The sequence below is a fragment of the Macrosteles quadrilineatus genome, unplaced genomic scaffold, assembly GCF_028750875.1.
Source record: "Macrosteles quadrilineatus isolate MER2022 unplaced genomic scaffold, UCM_ALF_1.0 Scaffold_3__2_contigs__length_128488019, whole genome shotgun sequence".
Taxonomy (NCBI): Eukaryota; Metazoa; Arthropoda; class Insecta; order Hemiptera; family Cicadellidae; genus Macrosteles; species Macrosteles quadrilineatus.
The window spans coordinates 8,588,302-8,616,176 of NW_026542596.1; the positions used below are offsets into that span (position 1 = coordinate 8,588,302).

Below are 27,875 nucleotides of genomic sequence, written 5' to 3' on the forward strand. Positions count from 1 at the left end.
GCTTTTTATCTAGCGGATTTACGAATGGTAATTGAAAAGGTATTCCCTTTAGGGGTTCGCCCCCCTAGCGTTTGATTACACCTAAAGTTTGCTTTAAAAGGTTCAGTGAAGCTAGAAACTCTCTATAAAGAAAATTTCTATACATAAAGAACCATTATAAAATCGTTCACATGTGAACAGCTGATCTTTAAGTTGAATGTTTAACGATAGCCAGAATGCAAACAAGAGACATAGCACTTTATGAAAATGGATTTTAAATAAACTACTTTTTATAACTGTAACCTGGTTGAGGTAGGTAAATGACTCTTCATGTTGTAGATATAAAAGCCAAAGATTTAATTCATTGTAAATTATTTTTTTATTCCTTTAAAAACTGCCTCAAATATATATATTCTTTGGTGAGAAAAATGGGCATTCCATTTCTCGTTTCGCCTCAGAAACGAATCCTAGAAAACTGCGTAATTAAACACGGTCCCCTCGTTATTATTTTATTTACCATAATCTAATTATGTTACGACATAATTTCAAGCAGATAGTCAATCAGGCCGCTACTGCTGTGGACTGCTATTGGACGATGCCTGAGTAACAGGAGAGGTTTGTGCTTTGGTAGTGACGTCTTCTGATGAGGCTTGGAACTGGATAATGATGGCCATGTAGGTGGTCACTGCACTGGCCACCTGGAAATCACCAGAGGATGAATGAAGGAGGAATCTTTTCAGCATAATAGTTATTTGTGTAACTAGTGGGCAAAGTGGCACTTTGCTGCACACCTCGGCAAGAAATGTGCTCCGCGTTTTGAGAATATAGTTCCGTATGTTTTTGTAATTTGAAGTGGTTTCTGCGCCTAAAAAAATGCTTTAAAGGTATTTTCTTGTTTATTAAGATCGTAGGGATGTTTTAAAAACGTTTAAAAGAAAAGTCGAGAAAGTTCAGAAATACCGAAACTATAAACACGAAATGACAGGTTAAATCGTAGTTATAATAGTCAATCAGCTGCTCATAGTATTATTTATTATCTTTAAGTGTTGCCAACCTATTTCCAAGCGTACACGGATTACGTGCATAATAGAACCACGCTGTTTTGTGTTGTTTCGTTGGAATCCTGATGTGCGGCAAAGTATAAACCGTACGACAAAGTATAAACCGTACGGCAAAGTATAAATATGCAGCAATTAGCAGCTTTCTGTACTATAAACAGTACAAGGAAGGCAACTTTGTCGGGTGACTGTAGGAAAAATAAAATTCGTAACAATAGGAAATCTTTTTACGAAACCTTTTGACAAACTCGTTTCGTCGAATTATTTAATTTTTGATGGATTGACTTAGATCACTTGGCTGTAGATATTTTTTATTACTTTTTGTTGACTGGCTCTTGGTGTATTTGTTCTGACTGTAAACATTTTACTTACTGATATCACGAGAGATGTCTGGAGTGTGAACAATCCACAAGCGGTGAACTCAACATCTCTATGAAACAGCTGATCTGCAAACGTCTCCAACTAGAAACGAAATATATTTTTACGATAATACAGTATTGAAGTCTTATGTTATACCATTACCATTGTATACATACATACATAACATTCATAAAGACAATATATTTTCTCAATGAGAATGAAAGAGCTTCTTATAGACCACGCTACAATTACAGCATTTTCTTTTATTCGTATTGTAGGAGGGGTGGACTCAGGATCCTAACACGTCAACTGAAGCTTATTGTGCATAAAAATATGAGATATGGTTGAATATTTTAGTTAGGCTTCAAAAGTTGATGCGACATTAATCATTCTGTACTTCACAGAGAGGTAGTAGTCCTTTTAGTTAGGCTAGGTTAAAAAGTAGAGTAGCGTATATTCGACCGAATCAGTCATTGACAACTACGCACCCTGTCGGAGGCTCAATAGCTAAGTTCATTGACATTATAAAACTGAGCTCAGCTTTAATAATATAATGGGATGCCTACTTCTATCCATACCCAACAACAATACTAGTTTTGAGGACGTTTCACCGTTACAATGACTTTAGTATTAAAGAGTTAGTTTTAAAAGTTACGTTTAAAAACAAATTAGTAAAAGTTTATTTGTTGCAGCCTACTTTGTTTTGGTAAGTATTACGATTGTGTTCTTTTGAACAAAAAAACATTTTTAAGAAACAGATTAACAAAATGCATTACCTCTTCAAATAGTGGTTTTGCCATTATGTTTCCCATCAGCTTTGCAACAATAGCCACAGTACTTTTAGCCTGTAATGGGACATGTGTAATAAGTAATGTCATATAAGTAGTTTCATCACTCAATCAATATTGTAAGATTTAATCAAAACAAACCAAAATTATAGTTGTTAGAAGCTTAACTTAGGCATACTTCTTAAGTGAACATTAGTGCTAGAATAATACAAATCTTGTCAAATACGCGAAAGGAACGTAAAAACGTAACCTTTTCACTAAATATCAAACACTAATATCTTACACGCATTTTTACATGCCACATCCTTTAATTTCTTTTTTATACTTACTATCCAAAGAACAGTGATATGTCTGAATGAAAGCATATAATTTCCTAAAAATTGTTAGTATGTTTTTCGTATGCATCATATTCAGGTGTAACAATGGGTATAAACATCCAGCTAAAGTATAATTTTACTGGATTAAAGTACTTGTCTATCTGTCAATACTAAGTTATAAAGTGGTTTTACCACAATAACTCAATTAATATGAAAATTACAAGCTATTTATTTTTTGACACTAATAAATCTGAAATGCATTGAAACCACTTAATTCTTTATCAAGAACGAAATAACAGAAAACACTAAAACCAATTTCCGATGCATATCTTGTTTACCTCTTTTACAGCCATTGAACAAGGTGTCACCATAACAAACAGAAGTAACGCCGATATCAGTGTCCATATTGCTGAAAACCCTATGAATACCCAGTTCCCTACCATGTTGTCGTACAGGACAAATAGTAGGTACGGAGTGTAAACTAGGTATGTGAATAGATATATCATTGCAGTAACACATTGACAGCCGTAGATAGAGTTGATGTCGTAAACAATACAGCAAAGACTCCAGTGAATTTCACTCAGTCCTGGTAAGGTCATCTTTGTTTCTTGAGGCACTGTAACAATTGCGTAGATTACCTTTTGGCAATGGGAGCTTTATACAGGTTCTTTTTAAATTATTTCCAGATATTTCTCTGAAAGGCTTTACTCCAATAAATTATACCAAAACACTTTTGTTAACTTCCTCTCTCGGAGTAGGGTCTTTTGAAGCGATGTCATCCACCAAATGCGTAAATATATGACATCCTAAATGCAAATCGGTCCCAAACTCAGTCCAATCACATAAAATAAAGATTGTATGACATTTTACAATATTTCATAATTAACAGGCAATATCAAGTCCAGCGAAACATGTTATGGCGAGTCAAGGCTACAGGCAATAAGATCTCAGCTTTTGTTACAAAGTTCTAGAAGCTGTATCAGCGTATATAAGCCACCGTAGTAATAAATTTGTCTTGACTTTAAATCACTCTATAACTAAACAACATTTAAAAATAAACTATTAAATAATATTGAATCAAATTGTTTGTTTTCAGGGGTTCCTTATAGTTCTCAAGTTTTTTTTTTATTTGAAAATGGAAGATATAATAAATCTAAGTCATGTGGTATTTTAAGAAAGAAGTTTTATTTTAATAATCGTAAAGGAGATGATTTTATTTAATTAAAACAATGTAAATATCAAGTTGTATTGCTCTATGATCAAGTTGTACACAATAAACCTAAAAATGTTTGAAACACTATTAGTACATTAAAACAAAACATAAAACAATCTAATCACAATAACACCCCTACTTACTTGTAAACGTTTCGACACAAGGTAAAGCCATTGTCCACATGAGCTGTTTGGAACGACTCCTCATGACCAGGTCCAGGACTCGTTCATTGACCAATCGGAATCGTTCTCTTACTGACAACACGATCTCCATTACCTCCAACATGCCGAAAATGATTACCACCTAAAAACAAAACTCTAATACAGAATCACCATACGGAATTTGAATTCGAATACGTAGCAAGAAACTTAAAAGCAATTTAACTAAATGACCTTTGAAAATAAAAAGCTCACATTAAATTTACTTCCCAACAGTTACATTAGATAGCGGCTATTTCTGCACTGTTTAAAATAGACATAAGTTTCTGTTCTTTTTCCTTTTGCTACCCTCATTTTTACTTTTCTACAATTTCAAGGTTTTCTACGTAAAAAAAACAACAAATAAGCAGCTACTGCTTAGTGATGAGGTAGAAACAAGTTTTTATCACTAGCTGTAATCAGATTGGTTATTGCACTGTTCGACATCGGCAGTTGTTTTGAATATCACGGTAATGTCTTAGGTTTGACTGTTCAAATAACTTATTTATCTCCAGAGTATGGATGTCATTGAGGGATTTAATTAGTTTTTATTTCAGTTCAGTTAATGCAAGGAAAACTTTGTAAGTCCTAGCAACATATGAAGAATTAAGAAAAATGTTTTATTAGGTTACATCTTTTATTACTGGAATCCGACAAAATAAATACGAACAAATATCCTTACATTTATTTTTATGGGTAAGAAAGAAATAAAGCACCAGGAGATTGGGATGGGCTGGACACGTGTGGAGGAGATAGAACTCATTAATAAAAGCTGTGGACCAGAACAAACGAGAAGGCAGAAGACCACTCGGCAGGACTGTGGTGAAAGAGTCAGGCTCTAAAAGATATGGCTTCGTTGGGCACTACACCTGAGGCAGCCTAGAATAGAGAAGAGTGGAGAGGAATCGTTGGCAAGGCCAAAAACCTTTTGAGGTTTCAATGACCGTGAAGGTAATTTAAGTAAGTAAGAAATAAAAAATCCATATTATGTTCTTAGGTAACAATTAATTAAAAATTCATAGGTGCAAGGCCTTCCACCCACTGCGCCACGTTCATACAATACAAGACGTGTGTATGAGGGCGTCTAAAACACCACAAGCTTGGTTTTAAACGATGTTGAAGCAAACTGTACTTACAAGAATTTTGGTGGTGGTAAAACGCATGTAGTTTTTTTCCTTTCATGTGAAGGGCCGAACAAAAATGTTTACGGTAGAATCAAGATCTCTCTCTGCCTATACACTTTCAAACACGTACTCACCCCTTACCCCCTTCAGCAGGGGTTGTCTATTCTAAAGCGGACCACCCAATGGGGTCATTGGTATCTAACAGAACAAGACCAAACTATATTCAGATCGTCTTACGTAAGTAATGTGTGGCTTGCTTAAATATGTGCTGAATGCATGTGCCAGAGGGCAGATAAATGCCACTTGTCTCACCAGTTACACAAATAGTTGTTTAAAATGCGGAACCAACCCGAAAAAACTCGAAAGTCCCCAGGGTAATAAAGGCCATAAATACGTCTCCTCTATTGTTGATATACAATGCGTGAATGAATTCCAGGATGCACATTGCGAAAACACAGTCAAGAAGTAAAATGGAGACCATCCTACTTCTTGGAGGACCTAGCTTATTATGGAGAAGGAAGTCTACTTCTCGCATCTTATCCACAAGCTGAATCTTCTGTTTGGAGCTGGAAAATTCAAAGATGAGAGTTAGAAGAATGCTAAAATGTTGATAACATGTAACTCGACATAATTTGTTACGTAGCATGGTAGTTTAGTCGTAATGTAGGCCTACTAGGCTGATAAGTCAGACTTTGCTGGTTCGGGACCGATACCTTTACTGTTGGCACTAAATGGATTTTCTGTGTAACTTACACTGTAAAAATACTTGCTTTTTCATTTTACTTTTGATCACTGTAATAGTTTATTAGGTCCAAACTAAGTACAAAAAAATATTCTTTGAAGCAGTTTAAAAAATAAGAATATTACGATTACATTTTATAATTTTATAAATTTAGTATCGTAACATGGGAGATCTAACATTAACTTATACATTCTAGTCCTTATCTTGTACACGAACCACATAAATAACATTCATTATTTCCTATTAGACAAGTATTTATTTTTACCTGGTAGCAGCAACTACAACAGGCACCATGGATCCTACAAACGTGGAAAAGAGGCTGCAAAATGAGGTTATCCTGAAAGTTGTTTGTGCTGATATATCCGGCAGATCCTTAGACTGTAAAAATCGAAACCATGTATAAAAACAGGTAGTATAATGATTCTGTGTACTGGGTTTAAGGATATTATTGAGCCAAAAAAGCACTTCTCTTTGCTGGAAATTACCCATTGAAGCTTTATGTGTCATAACTGATCTTCAAATCCTTAAAAAATCTGCTTTATGGGCGTCTAAAGTTTCAGTGTTAACAATGAAGCGGACGTTAATAAGGCATTCATTAAAATAATGCCAGCTGTTGATAACAGAAAAGTTAAATAATTATCCCGTGGAACAAGAGCTCTATGAGCAAGTTTTTTTTATTACCATCTGTTGACAACAAAGGGTGGTGCATAAATAACAGATCATCTTTAAACATATGTCAATCAGCTGTTATTGTAAGCAGAATTTTCATTGTTGTATTAAACAACAACAAATGTCGTTTGCATTTGAAGCCTATTTAAAAAATAACGAGTCTATGATTGTAACTCAGCGGTTGTTTCAAAATGATTTCAACTTTCGTCATCATAGTGTGGTTACCTCTAGGAATAATATCCATAGGTGGGTGTTTATTTTAAGACCTAAGGGATCTGTTTTCAAGAATAAAAATCCGGGTACATCAAGAGTTCGGGAACCTGTTCTCCAAAGACCAAAAAGATCGGCAAGAAAGCATTCTGTCACTTGAGGTTGCTAGGACCAACTGGTTGATGCAAACTTGTATCGTACCTTACATCTCGATTTGAACTTACATACCAAACAACTGCTTGTTGCACATGACCTTTAATCAAGGTTACAATAGATTACGCCTGATGTTTTGCCAAGGAATAATTCAGCTGATTGAAGATGAAAACCTTCTGGGGCACCTTATAATGTCACTTATAATTAAAATAGGTTTCAACGCAAAAGGTACGGTGTTGTACTGTATAACGATCCTAGTTTACTCAAATGACAAGACATTTTTGTTGTTTAATACAACAATGAAAATTCTACGCCTAACATCAGCTGATTGACATTTGTTTAAAAATGAACCGTTATTTATGAACCACCCTTTACAAAGTTCGACTGTGAGTCATTCTAACCTAACCTGCTGAAGTCCTCAGTAGTATAATCTACTAGGGACGAGAACTTGTGTACAGTTGGCGACTTGATGTAAAGTCTACCTATTCTTTGTTTACGATTTTTGGTTAATTTGAGATGCTGTACATTTGACATTATGTTATTTTTTATACAAAGAAAACTGTTGTAATTTTTTTCTCAAAATATTTGACAAATTTACACATTTTATCGTATATTATTAACATTTAATAAAAAAGTATTTTTCTCTTCACCGTAGCAGCAAACCTAAGTACAACGTAGCAACTAAATGGTACAGATCAATTTAAACAACACGACGGCCCAAATAAATAAGATGAAGTTTAAAGTTATAATAACACTAATAACAGTATTGATACATTACCTGCCAAATCCAATTAGTAAACATTACGCATTCGAAAAGAAATACTAAAACGGAGTAGAAAACCTTTAAACATGAATAAGATGCAACATCCCCTCTAAGGGGTAGATGGTTCACAGTCACTGGCATCAATCCTAGGATCTGCAGGCCACGTAACACTACCGGGGAAAATATGTACATTGTGATACCAAGACGAGCTCTCAAAATCAACGAACTTCTATCCTGACGAAAAGAGTCACACTTCCGACCAGCTTAGCAAATACAGCGTAGAATTCAAATGGAACTCTGCTATATGGTTCTATATGTCATCGTTACAACTGTGATGTAATTCGATCGATAGTAATGTTTGTTTGGATTGTTTTACGTGGACAATGTATTAGAGTGACATCGTTATCCATATTAAGTCAGAGTGAATTGAAATGATGGATGTTTTAACACTTTGTTGGGGCGGCTATTTGATTTGATTCTAGTAGAAGGGTTGGTAAGAAAAAAGGTGGAAAAATAACTTGACAATTTATATTTTAATAATTTTTGTTCTGGTTTTGTAAAGGGAATTTTCTAATCTTCAGAAAGCTCTTACCATCTTAGAAATTTGTATTTTTAATTTGAAGATCACTCGACCAATCCTTTATATAAACATGTAACATAGCTTAAAGGTATTCGTGATTGCCGGGATTTGGACCTGGCACGATAGACAAGATCTCTCTAGCCACAAGACCATTGACGCGTCTCAGTATATAGTATATACATTTAAAAGACTAAGTATTGCATGCAGAACATTTTTAAAAGAAGGTAAAATAATTAAAGAAATTCAAAAACTAGTTCTGTTGCCAACTTTGAGGTAGATTACCTACTATATTATAATTTTCTTGTGCCAATTACAAGTAAATTTAATAAGCTGCTGTGGTCAGATTATCATTCAGTTAACTATAATGTTTTTAGCTGTTAAGTTGCGTTGAAACTCACACCTAACCTAATAAGTTTCTCCATATTTTATCTAATGTATTCGGGGAAATAAAACTGCTCTTGTTAATACATTATGATACACTTAATTTATTCAGCAAATCTTTTATCTTACAATTAATATCATTTTACAATAAAAGTAGAGGCAGTTATTGTACCCTAAATAAAATTATAATACTTAGTAAATAAGCTTTCGAAATACTAAATCTCATTCGGAAGGTCGCCTGATAATTCAGTTTGGTCCGAGAGGATTAGTTCCTCATAGAAGTTGGACTGATTTGGTCTCTATACATTTTGTAATGAAGACCAGTATAGAACGGGGTTTCTAACGGAAATTATTTATTGTTTCTTTCTTAATATTTTTGATGGTATTTTAGTGTAAGTCCAAATTTATTTGTTTAAATTTGTGATCTTAATAAAAATTTATGAAATCTTTACTAAAACAGAGCTAGGCATTTATTTATCAATTCAGTGTATAAACTTACTAATTTATGTTAGATATGGCTCTAGGTGTATGTTTAGTCCACCCAAACATATGTTAAACACATAATTTAGTTAATGTATTACCATTTTTATGCAGGGCTTAAAATAAGCGAACTGTTAGGGCTTATTGAACCTTTAAAACAAAAAATAAAATAAAAATACACTGTTCCAACGTTATGAAAATAGTGCAAGGTAGAATGTTAATTCTAAAACTAATATTTCGAAAAAAAATAAATTAAATACAGTAATGGCTTTCGTTTAACTACAGTATATGATCATTTCCCAAAAGTGTCTAAGTTCCTTTTCGTGGTAGATTACTTGAAGCAATCAACTTAATTATTTGGTCATTGGATTATCTCAAGAAGAAGAGTACAAAATAAAAATTAAAAATTACATTATTATTATAAGCGATGTACTGTAGATTAAATCAAAAAGATTTCGGAAACATTATGATTAGAATACTAATAATTGTATAATGTAACACTTTCTTGTGATGGTGATGTATAACGCTGTCCAATATGAAGAGTTATTTCTCAATTTGACGTCGTATTAATCTATGATTTTGACAGCTACTTATTCCCGTTTGTTTATCATGGTTTAATGGTTCTTCATGGTTCATGGTTTATCATGGTTCTTCGTTAAGGAAAACTTTGATATAACATGATCGTTTCTTTTTTTAAATTTGTAGTTTAAAATTTGAGATAATAAAGTGCATGTCTACTCATTATATTATATAGGTATATTGAAGACTTCTAATTTTTGGATTTAAATAAAGCTTTGTTTAATCTCTGAAAACCAGGCTATGTGATTATTAAAGAACCAAACTATACTGAGATAATGAGTAATTATTTGAGATAACAAGTCTTTATAGTAGTAGGGAAACTTATAACTCATTTTTATAAACCATTCAATTATAGAAAAAAAGTTTAAGTAGAGTAGGTGCATTGTTAACATTGCAGTAAGGAACCAAATAAAAGTAAATTTACAAATGGAATAGAAATTATTAAAAATAATGTTTTACAAAGGGACATAAATACAATTTGTTACTTCGAATGTCTTTAAAATGTTAAGTCACGCAATTAATAATTATTTATTGTTATGGTCTTAGATTATCGTTGACTTAATTATTCAAACAGTTAACAGAAATACTAATTATTCTCGCAGTATAAAGTTATTAACAAATAGTAGTTTACGCAACGATTGCGTAAAGACTTAACGCGAGTTGCGTACACCACTTTACCTACGACCGTTTTTTAATTACTAAAAATCTGGTTTATTATTACTAACAATCACTACTCATAACTTCCTAGAGAGGTTATGTTTTCGTGTATTGTCATTGCCACTGAAAGTGATGCAACGACTTATTGTATAATCAGCTGATTTCATGTAATTACGTGTTTGTAAAACTTTGTTAGATAATACGTTACTTTTTCAGTCAATAGGTTCTGCTAGCAGCATTCTTACCATAAATACTGTATCAGGTACAATTAGGGAAATATTGCATATATTTTTGGACAACTGAATAATATAGTGAAACAGTTAATTTACAGTTAGATCTCAGCATTGAATATGTGGTCCACAATGAGTTGGTTATCAATTTAACCTTATTTTGTTTTGTCCATTTAATGAATTGCTGGTATGTATTTGCATACCTTTGTTTTGATTTTGGTGGCAAAAGATTAACACAAACAGTTTGTGCTCTTATTTCCATCTCGTCAACATCACTTTCACTGACTGATATTTTAAAATCAACCTTCATTTAACTTCCACCAACTTAGGTTAAGAATACGCGAGTATCAACAGGAACAAGCCGGATCAACAATTAAAATTGTCAACTGATCAGCTGATCAGCTGATTAGTTAACGTTCGAAGTATTACAATTGTACTTCTTTTCTCTCAATCCTTGAACGGGTCCGTTACCCGTGTTGTTATGAGAAAAACTATGCTGTTATGAAACTATGCTGTTATTAAAGTAAAGAGATGTTAAGTGAAACTTTTCAATTCTAAGAACTGTACTGAAATGACTACTTTAAAAAACGGTCGTAAGTAAAAAAGTTTTCCCCCGCCTGGAAGACTTATACTTTTTGGTTTTATATGCAGTTTTGTTTAATCTATGAAAACCCGGCTAAGTGATATCGATGGATTTTACATGCCAATCCAATTTGGAATACAAATATGTAAAGGCCAACAATCAACAATTTAATAGGTTGGCGAATTATTTTATAAAAATGTATAGGCATTTTTAAATAATTGCTTCCTTTCTTGCGTAATCGCTCATAATAATATTTTGTGGTTTAAAGTTGAAACATGTTTTCCCAGACCTTTTGACAAATTGATTTTTATATTTATTAAACTTCCTAACCGAAACCAAAGTGAAAAGCTATATACAAAAAATGGTCATTATATTTCTTACTACGATACACTGAATAAATAAGTAAAAATCTCACATGATTTCAAAAGTCATATAGCGAATTTTATTCAGTCTTTTTGTAAAGGTTGAACGTTAGAAATGTCCGTTTCGGTCCAAGATAGCTCAATATTGATCTTGAAGCTTACCTAAATATATGGAGGGATTTGTGCTGTCCAACCTTAAGTCTAAAGTATTTGTGATATTTCTTCATGAACTAGAATAGTATTTTTTAAACGTTTTTACTTGTTGTGCAAAAAGGGTTAGTAATTGATAACATAATTTGACATTAAGAGCCTTATAGTTTCATTATTTGTGATAATAAGTGTTGATAGTTATATGTTGATAGTAGTTAAACTTCTCTTTTTTAAGAACCATTCAATTAGATTTATTTATTACAAAATGTCTACAAAACTCAACTGTCTACAAATGTGGTGGCAATTGCTTTGGTCTTTTACAGAGCTCTAAAATGTTTTGTACTAAATAATAATAAAAGTCCAGGAGTGTTTTCAAACAACTAAGTAATTTTATATGCAGTTAACATATTTGATGTATTCAACATTAGTTGTAGGAATGTTAAGCATGTAAATATACAAGCGTCTACAGCCTGACTGATCACTTATTGCAAACGAAAAAAACTGGCCCATGAAGAAGAAGAACCATCTTGTTGATGACTGCGGTCTGTCGTCTGTTACTTAGCAGCATAGCATAAACAAAGTCAAACAGACTCCCAGATATAAATAAAACATAACCTCAACCCTCAAAACCAACTAATATTTTGTTTTATATTATTTCACCTTGAATCCTACTAAGGTATTTAAGTTATTATTATTTTAGGTATATAAGCTATTTTTAATGTTGACGTTATCGTTTATCTTATTGTTTTTTTTTTAATTATTGCTACTCCATTTGTTACTTTGATTTCCAAATTAGTAAGTTAGGTTCTAAACAAACTAGACACGTTCATGATTTCTTGGATATGAGGGTTAGAGGATTAAGCTAGATTAAACCTACCTGGATAGTATAATTTTATGTTAACAAACCAAATTTAATTCTGATTAGATGAAACCAATGGCAAATCTATAACACTAGTCCTAATGTGTTGAATCGAATTGGGGTACAGTTTCTTAACTGGGCTACGCTAATATTGATTGAAACTATCGACTCGATTAGTAAACCTTCATGCGATTTGTTCACCATCAGCAAGTTTGGTTGGTTAGGTTAGGTTATGATAGTTTAATTTTATAATAGATATATTTTAAAATATCGATTATTAATCAATATTTTCAATTCGACAGTTTCAATCAATGTTTGCGTAGCCCAGTTAAAGAAACTGTACCCTTGAATGAAATTACAAATTTTTGAAGTAGATTGGAAAACGTTGCCTCTTGTATTCACTTCACTAGAATTGGGTTTTGTAATTATTATTGTTATTATTATTTTATTGTTTATACTTCCATACTTACATTTCAAGTATTTAAATTTAACCTTTTTTATTTTTGAAAGGAAATACAAGGTGGTGTTGCTAGCCTACTTAGTGGTTAGTGTCTTCGACTTCAGAGCAAGGATGACAGGTTCGATTTCTGACACACCCACAATATTTGATGGGTTTGGACCACTTTACCTTGAATGTTTTTGTGATTAGCTCTCCTACAAAATGCCTCTGGTATACAGAGAACAGTGACAAAAAAGAAGATAAAAATATAGAAATTCATTCCAACTGCAATTTTTGTGTATGTCGGCCATGGCCACTATTAGAGTGATTAGGTCATAACAAACAGTTTACAAGTACGTACATCCTTCATTACATTTGAATCCAAGGATACAGGGACAACTTTTCCAAAGACAAATTTCCTTCCACCAAATACTGCTCTAACTTGGCAAAGGTCAGATTTTTAACAGGAGTGGGCAAATTGTATAACACTGGGTTTTCACTAGACCACAAAGTTTGTTTGGGTACTTTCCTGTTAAAGAGACATTAATTATCGACGATTTCTTTTCGATTTATCGATATTTTTGTTTTACTTCACGATCCGTATTCCTTCTGTTTTAATATCTTCAAACACATTTAAATTACAAATTAAGAACCAACCTTTTTTAGGCAAAAATAATAGCCCATAGGCCTATATTAGAGTAGGAAATGAAACTATTCTAAACTAACCTAACATAACTAACCAAACTTGCTGTAGGCTGTTATCATTTCAAAATTCCGTTTGATAACAGAAAATGCATATAGGCTATCAAACGGGGCTAACGGAAAGTTGAAATGTTACAGCAAGTTTGGTTTGTTTGGTTAGTTTAAAAGAGTTTTATTTCATTACAATATTTTTTGGCTGCACTTTACTTTAGGTCCTACACTCATTTAAATGAAAATATCGATTATTCTATTTTTTCATTTGATATATCGTTTGGTTAGTTAGGTTAGGTTAACCTTACCTAACTAACCAAACGATATATCGAAAAAATCAATTAATCAATATATCGATCTATATTTTCATTCAAATGAGTGTAGGACCTAAAGTTAAGTGCAGCCTTCAATTTGTTATAATCAATATATCGGATAGATAAAAAAATCGCGTATCTGTTGGCACAAAAAACCGAATGAAAATATCGATTGATACCCTATATCCATTATTCGATAGCCTATATAGTTTGGTTAGTTAGGTAAGGTTAACCTAAACTAACTAAGTTAACCAAACGATATATCGAATGAAACAATCGGATAATCGATATTTTCATTCGGGGGCACACTTCCATATCTGTTGGCACAAACAACCGAATGAAAATATCGATAGATAGGCTATATCGATTATTCGATATATCGTTTGGTTAGTTAGGTAAGGTTAACCTAACCTAACTAACCAAACGATATATCGAATTAAACAATCGAATTATCAAAATTACTCATTCGGTTGTTTGTGCCAACAGATATGGAAGTGTACCCTTATTCGGTTGTTTGTGCTAACAGATATGGAAGTCCACCCAAAAATCTTATTACAATCTCTCAACAGTTTCATCCATTGCACTTTCATTGTAACTTATGTAGCCTGCATTCATGTAAGTTAAATAGCATTGCCTATGGTGAAAGACTCAACGGCCATTTTAAATGTTTAGATCTTTGCTATGGAGTGTAAAAGAATGCTAAGGAGCAAGAATTCATAGGCTTGGCCGGGAGGTTAACCATGATAGACATAGGCCTAAATGTCTTATTTTTAATTATCATTAAGAATAAAAATGCAAAAATTGAGTAGGCATAGGCATACACTAAAAAACATTAAAGGGGCAAAATTACAAAAGGATAAAAGTACATTTTTATAAAGTTTAGTAAACATGCTATTTATTCACAGAAATGGATTTTAATCTATGCAGTAAAAATGTATAACACTACCCACAAGATTAATAGTTTACAAAAGACTACACAAGGACTACTAGGATAACAAAACGTAAATATCACAACATCTACATGTCCAGACATGGAGATGGAAACAAAATGAATAACTGCAATGAAATAGACAAAATCAAAATACTATTACCACAGTCTAATATAAATAAAGTATTTATTGTTAGACTGTGCTATTACTATATATACTACACTTTTGATGTAATGAAAACAAACAAACAGCTAAACCAAAACACAGCCGACAGCCAAAACGATACGTCATGTCATAAAATAAAATCAAGCAGACAACAATTGTTTCTTCTTCTTCAGTGGCTACTGGCCAGTTTTTTCCGTTTGCAATAAGTGATCAGTCAGGCTGTAGACGCTTGTTGTAAATATTGCTAGAGTCTAATACACTATATACCGAATAATCTCCCTTAAACCACTTTAGTAGTAGTTAGTCAATGATATCATAACAGGTAAAGTTTTGATCATGTAATCCCCTTTTGTGGGCCATGAGATTATTAGGTTACATGTCAGTCAGTTTGGGAAAGCTATTGTGATAGCGATTTTTGCTGTCATAGGTAAATTTTAGTTAAAGCTTAGGTTTATTTTTACGTTTACAAATTTTCAACATCTTATTTTATTTCCAATTAAATCATCTCATTTATGTTCTCATTGTCATTAAATGTAACAATAATTATTATTTTTGGGCATGTAAAAAGTATATAAAAGTCAAATTACTTTGATAAATATATTTTTAAATTTATTATTTATAGAATAAATTAAAGTTAACTGACGTTCGACACTTAACAGAGGGGTTTAACAATTTTGGTGTCCAATACATGAATCAGCATAACTAGCTGTGGCTGGATTTAAGACTCTGTTCTGGATATCTGAGAATTAATTATTGTGATTGTTATTATAGCAGAGTTCAATCCATTCATACACATGTTTATTCATATTTAATATTTAATTGTATTTTTATAAAGAATGTGAAATACCAAAGCAATAATTGAAGTTTGTACACATTTCATTGTTTCTCTATGAATTATGCAAAAATTCCTTAATATTACAAGCATGTTAAGGTTAAACTATGTAGCTTTATTTTTTGTTTTAATCTTGTCTGTAGAAAATTGAAACGTTTAATTTTAGGGATGTTTATCTGCACTATTGTAATAGCATAACAACTTAAAATTAGAAAACAATTTTCGATATTATGACTGGTTAATTATTTCTAGTGGAACAAAATAGTTTCCCCGTATTTATGCGTCCAAGCATCTGTTGCTAAAGAACTTGCAGTAGGTAATGCAATATATTGCTTAGAATTAATTTTTATTTCCGAGGTTAGGTTTTCAGGTTGATCTAATCAAATAAATATATAATATATTTATTTGATTAGATCATATAAATCAAAGTAGATGAAATTTACCCTTTAATTTACCAAAAGGTCTGTAGGTATTTTTGCACCAAGCTAACTTCAACTTACCATACTATAAAAACCATTATTAATCAAATGGTTGGAAACTTGATAACTTAAGCTCCTTGATAACAAGGCCTCCTTGAGTTGATCACCCTGTATTATAACTATTTTACGAGGCTATGAGGAAATTACAGTTACAAAAAGGACTAGTCTTTTTTTTTGAAACCCGATAAGACACTGTAATTAACGAAATAAAATGACAAGGCATTCCATTTCATCTTATTTTACAGAGTGTAACAGATTAAATGCAAATAATCACACTTTACAATTAATATTTATGTTCAACCTCATTACATTAAAGCTTCCCATTCGAGTCTCACCGAACTCGTCAAATGATTAACTAAACATCAGCTGGGGGCCAAGCGATGACAAGTGAAAATTAAATTTTAATTCAATATTCGGTGGAACTCGGCAATATCTCCTGCTCGTCCCTTCTAATTGTAAATAACAACCTTTCATATTTTTATCATGCTGAAATTAATGCATCATAATAACACCAATTAAACCTATTTAACGGTCATTGGACAGTAAGAACAAGACAAAACTTACGATTTCACTTTTAACTGTATAAGCCAAGAGTTATAGACCGAAGTTAGTAGCATACTGAATCGTATTCACAGATTTTCTCTACGAAACTTGGTTTTTAGTTAGTAACATTTAACTTGTTTTAATTTATTTAACGTATCAAAACTAAATACAGATTTTATTCGATATTGATATTATACGGTAAAAAATATTAATTGCTGCATACCGTTGCATTGAATTCCCGATCATAAGTAACATATTATTTTCTTAGAATGTGATTTATCTAAATTGTGTAATACTTCGTGAATATAAAATAGTTTAAGCCAGTCTTTATTGAGATACAAAAGCTTTTTAATCATAGACATTTGAAAAAATCCTAACTATAAATAAGAAACTAAAATCCAAAACTATGTTCTTTAATTAAAGACAATTTTTAAATTACTAAAACCTATGTTGAAATTTTAAACCATACGAAGAGCGTTGGATAAGTTGCATCATGTCGGAATAAGCACTTCTATTTTCATAAATTCTTAATCATATAGCTTACATTATATTTCAGGATAATATTTTATGAGATTAACATCTTCCTCTCGGTCATTTCAAGGGATTTTTAAGGCAAGCTATAACAACTTGAATAGCTGTGTTATGTGCAGAATTTTATAGCTTTGGTATATTCTACTTGTTTTACAAGTTTTTACGATTGTAGGATACAACGCACATGGCCATAAACCTTACGCGTATAAATAAGCTTTACAACTGTGTCATTAATTCTCAACTTCCTTAAGAAGGTTTTAAGAAAACCATTAAATAATATGAGCTTAAGAAAACGGGCTATAAAATGCATCAAACATATTTTGAAAGTATTTACAAAATCTTTTATATTATATCATTTCCTACTTTTAACTGGATTATTTTAAAACCTTATTTATGGTTTTTCTACGTTACATTTGGACCGCTCTCCGATCACTTTTTAAAAATGGCAATGCACTATTAACATCTAAAAATTACTTTGTTACTGGAATGCGTACGTTTTTTTAAGGCTACTCAGTTGTTATTTATTTTATTAAATTAGGAACAACAGCCTTCATTACCAGTTATTTAATTTCAGAATATAAAATTAAGATTGTACAGCTTTCAGTTAAGGTAAAACACCTTCGTTAAGCATAAAAGAACTTCACCATGCCTGAGAAAAGTATCTTTGGCAACCATTTCCCAACAAGTGAACCTTCGATGGGCTTAAAAACGATTGGAGTTCTGAACACATCCCTTGGTGACAAGGCATTTTCAAATAGATGAAATTCATTGGTAACTGGCGGGATTTCAGCCAAGGACTCTAGATCAGAAGTACAACACTTCAAGTGCAATACCACATCCTACCACGAAACTGAGCTTACGAAATCAATACTATTCTTACGGGGATAATGCCAAAAAATAAATCACCCTGTAATGGTGGTGGATAGGGATAATAAGCTCCCTTACCCCTAATAGGGAAAATAGGGATGATACGTTCCCCTCCTTAGAGAGATTAGCGAGTATTATTAACAATAATCACTGTTTCAGCTAAATTGTTTTTAAATATAGCTGGCCCACTGTTAATTTATTCTAACCTTCAGAATTGTGACAAACAAATCCAGGTCTGTTAAGAAAAAACGGATTTTCAGTGAGTATTATGTTTAGCAGGAGTTTTGCAACACAGTATTGCTACTTATGTGTGTAACAAATTTCTTTCTCACCTTAAAGGTTGTATGCGTAGATCAATCATGTATTAATAGAGTCGTGAAACTATTATAAAAAAATGTTTATAAAAGTTAAAAACATTGATTTTATGTGCTGCAAATTGAAATGTATCATATTTGAAAACCAAAGATATCAAATTCAGAGCCCACATTGACACTACATCAAAACGCAATATTCCCGTAATTGGTGACGAAATACATCACAAAGTGCTCTAGGGCGAGGGGTGAAATCCAGTGAAACCTGCATCCCCAGAGGAGGGGTGTTATATGGAATAGAGTGGTCGTCAGTTGGAATATCTTGTAAATACCTTTTGAAAATCTTGTAAATATCAAAATAAAAAGTGTGAGTACTGCTATATATCCACATAAAAAAACACATATATCCACATAGTGACAAAAGATAACTGAAATATAAAGTTTTTGTGTAAAATAAGGCAAAAAGTCGGGGAGCCCTTAATTATTTTGCTTTATTTTTACACAAAAACTTTATATTTCAGTTATCTTTTGTCCGATCTTTTTGATCTTGACATGGTTTGATATGGAATTAAAAAATCTAAAAAAATATCCTTGGCATTTTTTCATAGAATTAGCCATTTTTGAGTTATTTAAGTTAGAAAAATTCAAACAGCCACCATTTTTAAATTTACAATTGAAACAACTTTAATATTTGTTCTATTATAGGTCTTGTGTATGTTAACATGGTTACCAAATTTCATAATCATGGAATGAAAAACATCACAAATAAAAATATTTTTGTATAAAAAACAAAATGGCGGATAACTGGTTAAATATGCATTTTCGGACATACCTTCACATAAACTTTTTTCTTCCTTTTAGTATGACAATTCATTTCCCAAAGTCTTGAAACGTGTTTTATGGACAGCCTGTATGTTTCAAATGTTATTAGACGCACTTTTATTTACTTTATGTATCCTGAAAAACTAGTCCAAAGGAAATACTGAAATACTATGTGACATTCACCCACTTTTGGACATGTTAAATTTTTAATACGCGAGTTTGAAGTTTTTTTTTATACATATAATAAATATAATAACGAAATTGAACCAAGACTTAATAAAAGTACTTACCAAGAGTTTTAGTGAAAGAATTATTAAAATGTATTAATATTTGCCGAAATTAATATTTTCCGAAATCAAAGTCCAAAGTAAATTACATTGATAGCAAGTGCTATGCGTGGATTCACCACTCACCCTCTTTATATCTACTCAACGCACCCTTGGTAAAGGGGTGAATTACTACATCAACTGCGATTAGTAATTATCTTACCCAATTAGGATTAGGTGTTCATAATCCTTAATGGATCTCATGAATATTGTTAGTTTGAACATTGATTCATTGTGTAATAATTTATGATTGATAGAAAGTAGGGTAAATTACAAGATTTTAACTAGCTCTGCCTAAACCCATTCAAATTTAATTATTTTTAAGATCTTAAAGTTATCAAAGCTTATACCATAAAATACAGTTTTCCACTTTTTTCATGTTTGCTACCATTTTGGAAAATGGCCGCCATCTATATAAATAAAATTAGAGTTTTGTCTGTACTTTGCTCAGAATTATATACTTTTAGGTTATTTTTACGTTTTATACTTAAAAGAAGCAGAAACGAGTCTTATCTCTATTTCTGTCTGTCTGTCTGTCTGTCTGTCTTTCCCTTTGTCTGTAACACTCAAGATGGCATTTTACGCAATCTTCTCCGTGAAAACCAGAGTACCTATCAAGATCCAAGTCATTTTAATGTATCCACTAGATTGGCGAGAGTGTCTTTAGTGATTTAAATATAGCCTCACTACTTTGTAAATAAAATTACGTACGTTCAAAAATGCAGTTTTGTGCGATTTTTGTCAAATTTTCGTTCAATTTTTATCACATAATCGTCTATGAAATAACGAACAGCTGTTCGGATCAAGATTATTTTTTCTAGCTGTCAATGATATGTTTACAAATGTTGTTTACAAATACCGCAACCATTACGAATCACGTTTGAAAGCAAATCCCAACCAAGTGAGATTAAAAACGTTTTTCTTACATAACGGATTTAATTAATCGCAAGTGCAATAATATAGTCTAATAGTGTAACCGTAAATGAAATTAAATAACTAGACATCGTCCAAATCGGAACCAGAAATTCTTTGAGTATAAAATGTTTTTTGAGTTTTGAGAACCAGAAAGAAGACCTTGAATCAGTGTTGTATAGGGCTGGGACACTGAAATGATCGTCGCCAATAGCTTACAAAAAAGGTGTCCACTCATTGACGCCGCTTCAATGGCGGTTGTGTAAAGTGTAAAGTAAAAAATCACAACTGCAGTGGGTGATTGTAACAGAGGTTTTACATAGGAAGTGCTAAACTCGCTTTTCCAATGTGTCACTTTCTGTTTCTACTCACCGTGTGATGCAATCGCTGGACCATACAGCCAATAGGCCCATAGCTCATATCTTGGGTACGTAAGCCTACATATTTATTCATAACAACCTTTTTGACGACGATCCTTGATACCGGTACTTTTCCATAGAATACATGGCCTACCTACTTAAGAAATAAAATTACAAATGACCAAAACCCCAACATTGTGTGATTTTCGTCACATTTCCTTCTAATGTTAATAGATATACTAATCATTGTTTAGAGAATGCGTAATCTATTAAATAACAAAAAGTTGTTTGGGTAAGGTTGTTTTTTTTTTTCAAACTGACACCGATAAGTTTACGCTATAACTTTTTACGAGAAAATCCAAAAGCAAGAGATCAATAACCTCGGGACTAGATATTAATGTATTTAATTGGTCGTATGTACTATAGTTCCCAGGTAGGTTCTTACGTAGGTACTGGTTCTTTTCCTTAGAACCGTTGGTAGCTGCTAGAATCATTTTTACGTAGGTACCAACACATCACTGTAGTTTACAAATTAGTAATCGTTGGTGTTGCACCTTATTTTTTAGAGCCGTCCGTATTCAATTTAAGTAATGTCTTAACTCTGTATAAGTTTTGCTTTTTCTGTCTGGATTCCAAATTTTAGCTTACCCGGTATGCTAAGAAAATGATAACCTATTTGAGTAAAACATTTGTTGGGCAAACCATCATGACACCTTTACGCCTTTATATTGTTTATGTATCAATAGTTCGTGGCCTTTTTTGGATTGTTGTGTGTATGTCTGTTGGTAACGCATTAATGTCCTTATTTCTCAGTGTTTCACGGAATGGACAAGAGCACCTTTGATACTGAAAATGTCAACCGGAATAAAGTGTTATGGTGAGGTTGAGGTAGTACTTTAAATACGTTTAAGTTAACCGATGTGGAAAGTAACTTTCAATTATAGGCCTACTTTAGGGCTACGCTTCATGGATCTATAAAACATTTTTTAGTTTAATCATTGGACATATGGACCATAACGATCCGGGTGACATTTAATTGCGAAGCATTTATTTTGGCTTGAACTGTCAGATACTGTATTTGCGAAGGTTTATATATAATAGTTTTGCCAGCATATCTGCAAATGTGCAAACTAACTGCTGTTCTTAATCTTAATATAAGAAGGTTTCAACTGACTACTATAAGATCCCCGTGCGTAGAACGGGCACACAGCTAGTTTTTAAATAATAAAATCAATTATGTATTTTCTGGTATTTTTGGAATTAATATTTACTGTTCGCATTTTTGCTCTAAACTTACTCCTTTAGGGGCTACATGATGTTAAATGTACACAGGAAGTATCTTTTTCATAGGCTGTAACTCCTAAACGAGTGGGTTTATAGAACAAATGTCATTTATAAAAACGTTTTTAAATTGCATTTTCAATCCGAATACATGATCAAATATAGGGTGTTCCAAAAGAAAATTCAAAGTTGGCCACCATATTGGAAAATGGCGGCTGAATTTCTAAAAATTAAATTCATATTTTTAACTGAAACAAAAAATCAAGGAATGTCCCCCATTTAAAGTTTTCTCTAATTCTTACTGTTTTCGATATCTCAGTGGTGGCCTCCTTGAGTTGATCACCCTGTATAGATTTCAAATTCAGATTGCATGCATATTTTGAAATGTTTAGTAAAAATAATAAAGTTTATTTCCGATCGTTTATTTACGAATCAAGCAAAGTCTAGTAGTTGCATTTTTTATATAATGTATATAGGCAGCCCACATAAGAAGGAATATTAATTTTATTTTTGGGAAGTAAAATACAGCTACAAAAACCCATGAATAGTATACAATTTTTTTTGGTACAGATAAAATGACAATGTCACAAACAGTGCACTGAGTTATTCTTAAGCTGTATAGTTAATTACCTTTATCTTGGACTTATGACAATAACCATCCAATGATCAAGCGTAGTTCTCTGTTTGCTATTATTCAGATCGGTCCAATAGCAATTACAGATCCCAAGGGAGCCTTGAGTAATCATTGGGTGAGATAATATTTGCTAATTATTCACTATTAATTACGTTTTAGGTGAAATAATACACAATAAATAACTACAATTAAAATCGGTGTAATTCTGAGAGCACCAAATATTCTAAGCTAGTTTCAGATTTAAAATCAAATCTTTTAATCGATGAATCTTTACTATTAATAGGCAGGCATGTTTCTTTAAAACCTTTTTTTTATCAGCTAGTGTGCATCGCAGGGAAAATTTATGCATACTGTTAGAACGATATTTTCCTGTAGATGTACAGAATAAAATAAAATAACCTGGGCCTTATGGGTTGCCATGTTGGTGACGAAATAACAACGAAATATGAACATAAAATCAAAACAAATGGAAGAAATTCTAATCACATGTTTTATTAACAACAGTGTGGAGTGAAAATAGAGATGTGTGTACATTACATATTTTTGGTCGAGTTTTCGACCTCTGGACGACCTCTAGTATTAATTATTCAACTTACCTACGAGTACCTTAAAGTAAAACATGTTACCTTTGACCATAATTGCAAGGGTTGTTATAAGATTATACGAATTCCTGCCTAAAATAAGAAATACTCATACCAACTGTTATGATATAAAACTACAAAAAGGAAGATAATAGCTTAATTGTAGTATAATTGTCTTGTGCCTGCTAAAAACTGAGATCACCTGGCTTAATATAGATGGAATACCTTCCCTAGAATGTAAATGCTATTTATTTATCAACGTGTCTTTCATTTTACAAGAAAAGTAAGTTATCAATATTGTATAAGATCTTAAAAAATATATATTTTTTTAGAACAGATAAAAAGAGTCATATCCAGTATAGATGTGCTTCAGATTTCAAAGATGTCAATCGATTTATGGGAAATAAAGAGTTACAAAAAATCTAGGATTTACCTTGCTGTCATATGAAATGAATAAATGAGTGATTTACAATTAATATCATTCTTTATTCGAAAAGTAAAATATCAGTCGTAAAAATTGAATAAATGCTTTTTTAGCTAAAAACCCGTATTTTTTGTATTCAACCAAGGTGAATATTCTGTTGACAGGTGTGAGCGTGACTTCAGTGACAAATTAAAAAATTATCATTTGGCTTATCAAGGAGTGAGATTTTCAATATAAAGACATTTTTGTCGTCTTAGTGAGATTTTACTTTCTTTAAGGATAGAAAACTTTAGGTAGCTTTCAAACCATGGGGGAAATACATTACAAAGCTAATATCCATTAGGGTTTGGTGGGATTTTAACCTGGTCTCCAGGACGGAAGCTCCACACAATAACCTAGATTGGCTTACGTTGGAGAATTATTTCACAACTTAGATTTATACAGCGTTATCATCAACATTGTAAACCTAATTTCAAAGTTACCTTCAAAAGCCTCCTAACATTGGGCCAACAGAGGGCAAATACAAATCATTAGTCTGGTCATTAGACTATTCCTAATTGACGTCATAACCGTTGGTCATTAGTGGGGTTCTGGGTTTGATGGGACGAAATCATCCTAACAACTGCTGCAAAAGGCTGAACCATATCACTTTGCAGTTAATTTCATCTGAGATTTAATTGATTAGCTAATACCGTCTTACTCAATAGGTAATCAATGCTTCTTTATGATAGGAGTACTATTGTACTGATCTGCATAATAGTGATCACAGAACTAGGCTTGGCCATTGTTGAATGGTTACTGGTATTGCTCCTTGCGTAAGGTAGTAAGGAATGAAGTGCATTGCAATTAACGTTTACATTTCATGATTCAGTAAATAGTTGTAGTGAAACTCATCATGCTGATGGATGTTACTGGCCTTATCAACTTTTTTCCGTTCAATAGTACAAACAACAGACATTTTATAACAGAAGAAATAGAGGTTCCTCTTCAAATTCAATGGCTGACAAAAATATTGAGTTAAAAAACACAACATTCCCTCTTCTGTATTCATTGAACATGAAAATACTCACCCATGTAAATTTATTTGCCACATTTTATCATTTAATATCGTACCTAAACCGTTCTGATGTATAAGGCAGTAAATATAAGTGGTTGTCCAAATAAGGCACCGCTGGAAGGGATGAGGGATGATATATGTGGCGAGACGCCGCCTACACTGGACGAGGGTCCAACATTTACATAGTATTCTTGATATCAAGGCACTTTGAAACCCCTTAGTGCCAAAGCAAAATCTCAGTGAAAATATATTGATAAAAATATTAACTTGATTTGATACATAACGTATTGTATTGTAGCTTTAACAATATGAGAGAAAAGTGTAATATTATGGATTTAAATTTGCATGTTTATCCGTAATAAACTCAGACAAGAAAAGAGTTTTTATTGTAATTCTGTACTGAAAGTGGCTATTTCATAGTCGAGTAAAGTTTTTCGTAATAACTCTCGATAAGTAGTAAGGGGAGTGAGCTGGTATAGTGGTAGAGCACGGGGCTTCGGATGTTTAGTTACGCTTCAAAATAGTAGGTGGTATTTATTTGTTGGCCTGCCTTTCGTTTTGCGTTATTGTCTGTATTGCGGTATTAGAAAACACTTTAATTACAAAGAATATATTAGAAAAAGCATAACAATTTAAACAGGAGGAATTATTTTTTCAGAAAGGAGAAATTTCCAAAGAACAAAAATAGGCCTTATGTCAAGCGAGCAATATATTTCAATAAATTACCCAAATCAATAAAGGAGCTAGAAGGTACAAAATTCAAATATGTTCTGAAAATTTGGCTCATTAATAGGTGTCCAGCCAGCCTTAAGGATTTGGATTAAGTAAAGGCATGACTATTGTGTGAGTTATTTTGCCCAAACTTCTAATTTTGCTGCATTAGAAGTTTGTTGAGTATAACGCATGGTTTTGTACTCAAATCCGTATTTTTGCATGGTTTGCTTTGTATGATAAGTGACATTGACGATTACAATGCATGTTTTTCATGTTAAAAGCAAATAAAGACAATTTATTTCATTTCATCACGTAAATTTGTTATTTTGATAATTGGTTAGAGAGCTTTGCCCAACAACACTATGCCTACTGTTCCTACTTTAGTGTTTGGTAAAAAGTAATTTGGCCCCTATAGCATCAAACATGTTTTTTACATAACCTTTAATTCAATGGATATATTATGAAATGTGATAAAACACAACAAATTCTTTATTAATCGAACCAGCTAACCTAACATTTAACCGATCTAATTTTATAAATATAAAATATTCTTTACCTATTACGAACTTGTCGAATAAAATAAACGCAGTAAACTGAAATATGTGTAGTCTTGACATATTATTTGATGGGGGTATTTAAACATTTGTTTTATTATTCTGGATATTAATTTTTATGGCTGAATTGTGATAAGAATAACAACGTTTTCTTACATAAAATCCATCAACTGTTTAACTGATTCGTGCTCGTAAACTTTTCAAACGTCCAGTCGAAGAGTATTCTATGCATCGATCAATTCTTAAACTAGATGAATTTACAAACAGTTTGAGCATGCCTGGACCCCTAACTCCCTTGTGCCTAGGCCCAATCAAATATCGATATTTCTAACTGCTACAGTGGTGCACGTGTAATGCACTATGGATGTGAAAGGCTAACCACAGCTAAATCAGAATATTGTCGATAGCCATAAGTTGTAGAGTTGAAGTTTGCTGATTGAAGCTTTTGATCAAAAACAACAATGAAACTTTCTAAATACTAATACAGCAAACAGTTTTTTCTCCGCCTGAAGTTTACATAAATTAATGTAAATTAATTAATAAATAGAAATAAATCTAAGAAGAAAAACATTCCAACGACACCTGAAAAATTGAAAAATGCAATTTATAAACCTTTTTACATATGTACAGTACCAGGGATTATTTTTTAATTAAAAGTCCAAATTTAATAGTAGTTTTCGTTTCATCACTAAGAGCAAAAGTTTCTCTTGTCCCTCCTTGTAAAACACGATTACGTACCAAAAATACACTTTCATCCGTGTGGTGAACAACTATTTTCATCATACTGTGGAAATAACCTTATAATCGATACAAAATTAGACCACATAATTTGAGGTTATACTAAGTCATCATCAATGTTTATATTTCTGTTGTTTAAACACACAACTTAAAATATCGTATGATTAGCAGCGTTTTTCATAATGTAGCCTACTAAACAAATGTTGAGGTCAGCGAACCGAAAAATTTACTATATCTTTTTTTCTGTTCTCTATTTGAAGTTACCCGGAAACGATGATTTTGCTGACGATTTAGAGAACTAAATGGCTGTTTTCCGAACAGTATGATGAAAACATTTTTAAATCGTCCTGTACCTACTAACATAATCATAGTTTGGCTCTATTGGTCTAGGGGTTATGTTTTTGAGGTCCGGGTTCAAATCTTCCTAATATTCAATAAAATTTTAATGGAGCTATTGAAAGACATGGACAATGTTTATTGGTATTTTTGATCGTTTTGATTTGAAGGGGTTTCCAAAATTTCAATTACTTGTTTCCTATAGACACAATATGCTTTTGTTTTAAAAATAAGTATTACATTTTTTATGAATGTGAAGAAATAGCAATTTGAAATAGTGCGGTTAAAAAGTATTGAACATATTCCATATGATAATGTTGTTCTAAGTTCTATCTGTAGGTTCACTCCTCTGAAAAAATATAACAGAAAGGTCTCATGAAAAAAATGATAAATTACAATTAGACGATATTTTTATATGATAAAAGGGGTAGATAATGTTATCCCTAAACCATTAAAATAACAATAAAACTAAACAAATAAAGATTGAAAAAAAAACTTAATTTAAGACCTGGAACCCTTTTATAATAGTTTAGGAACAAAAGAAAATAGAGGCTCTATAATGCTACAAAACTAGGAATAGTGTCTTAAACGTAATTCAAT

General features: G+C 32.1%; 1 protein-coding gene across 1 annotated transcript in view; it reads right to left on the reverse strand.

Moving 5' to 3' along the window:
- Window positions 1-548: 548 nt before the first annotated feature.
- The window catches only part of LOC128988540 (uncharacterized), a 71,865-nt gene continuing 44,538 nt past the window's right edge, over window positions 549-27,875 (reverse strand). The window contains exons 3-10 of the mRNA XM_054409915.1: window positions 6,044-6,097; window positions 5,523-5,602; window positions 4,629-4,750; window positions 3,859-4,018; window positions 2,943-3,118; window positions 2,174-2,242; window positions 1,410-1,499; window positions 549-677 (exon numbers count right to left, since the gene is read on the reverse strand). Coding sequence (XP_054265890.1) covers window positions 549-677; window positions 1,410-1,499; window positions 2,174-2,242; window positions 2,943-3,118; window positions 3,859-4,018; window positions 4,629-4,750; window positions 5,523-5,602; window positions 6,044-6,097 — 880 coding nt within the window. The remainder of the gene's footprint in view (window positions 678-1,409; window positions 1,500-2,173; window positions 2,243-2,942; window positions 3,119-3,858; window positions 4,019-4,628; window positions 4,751-5,522; window positions 5,603-6,043; window positions 6,098-27,875) is intronic.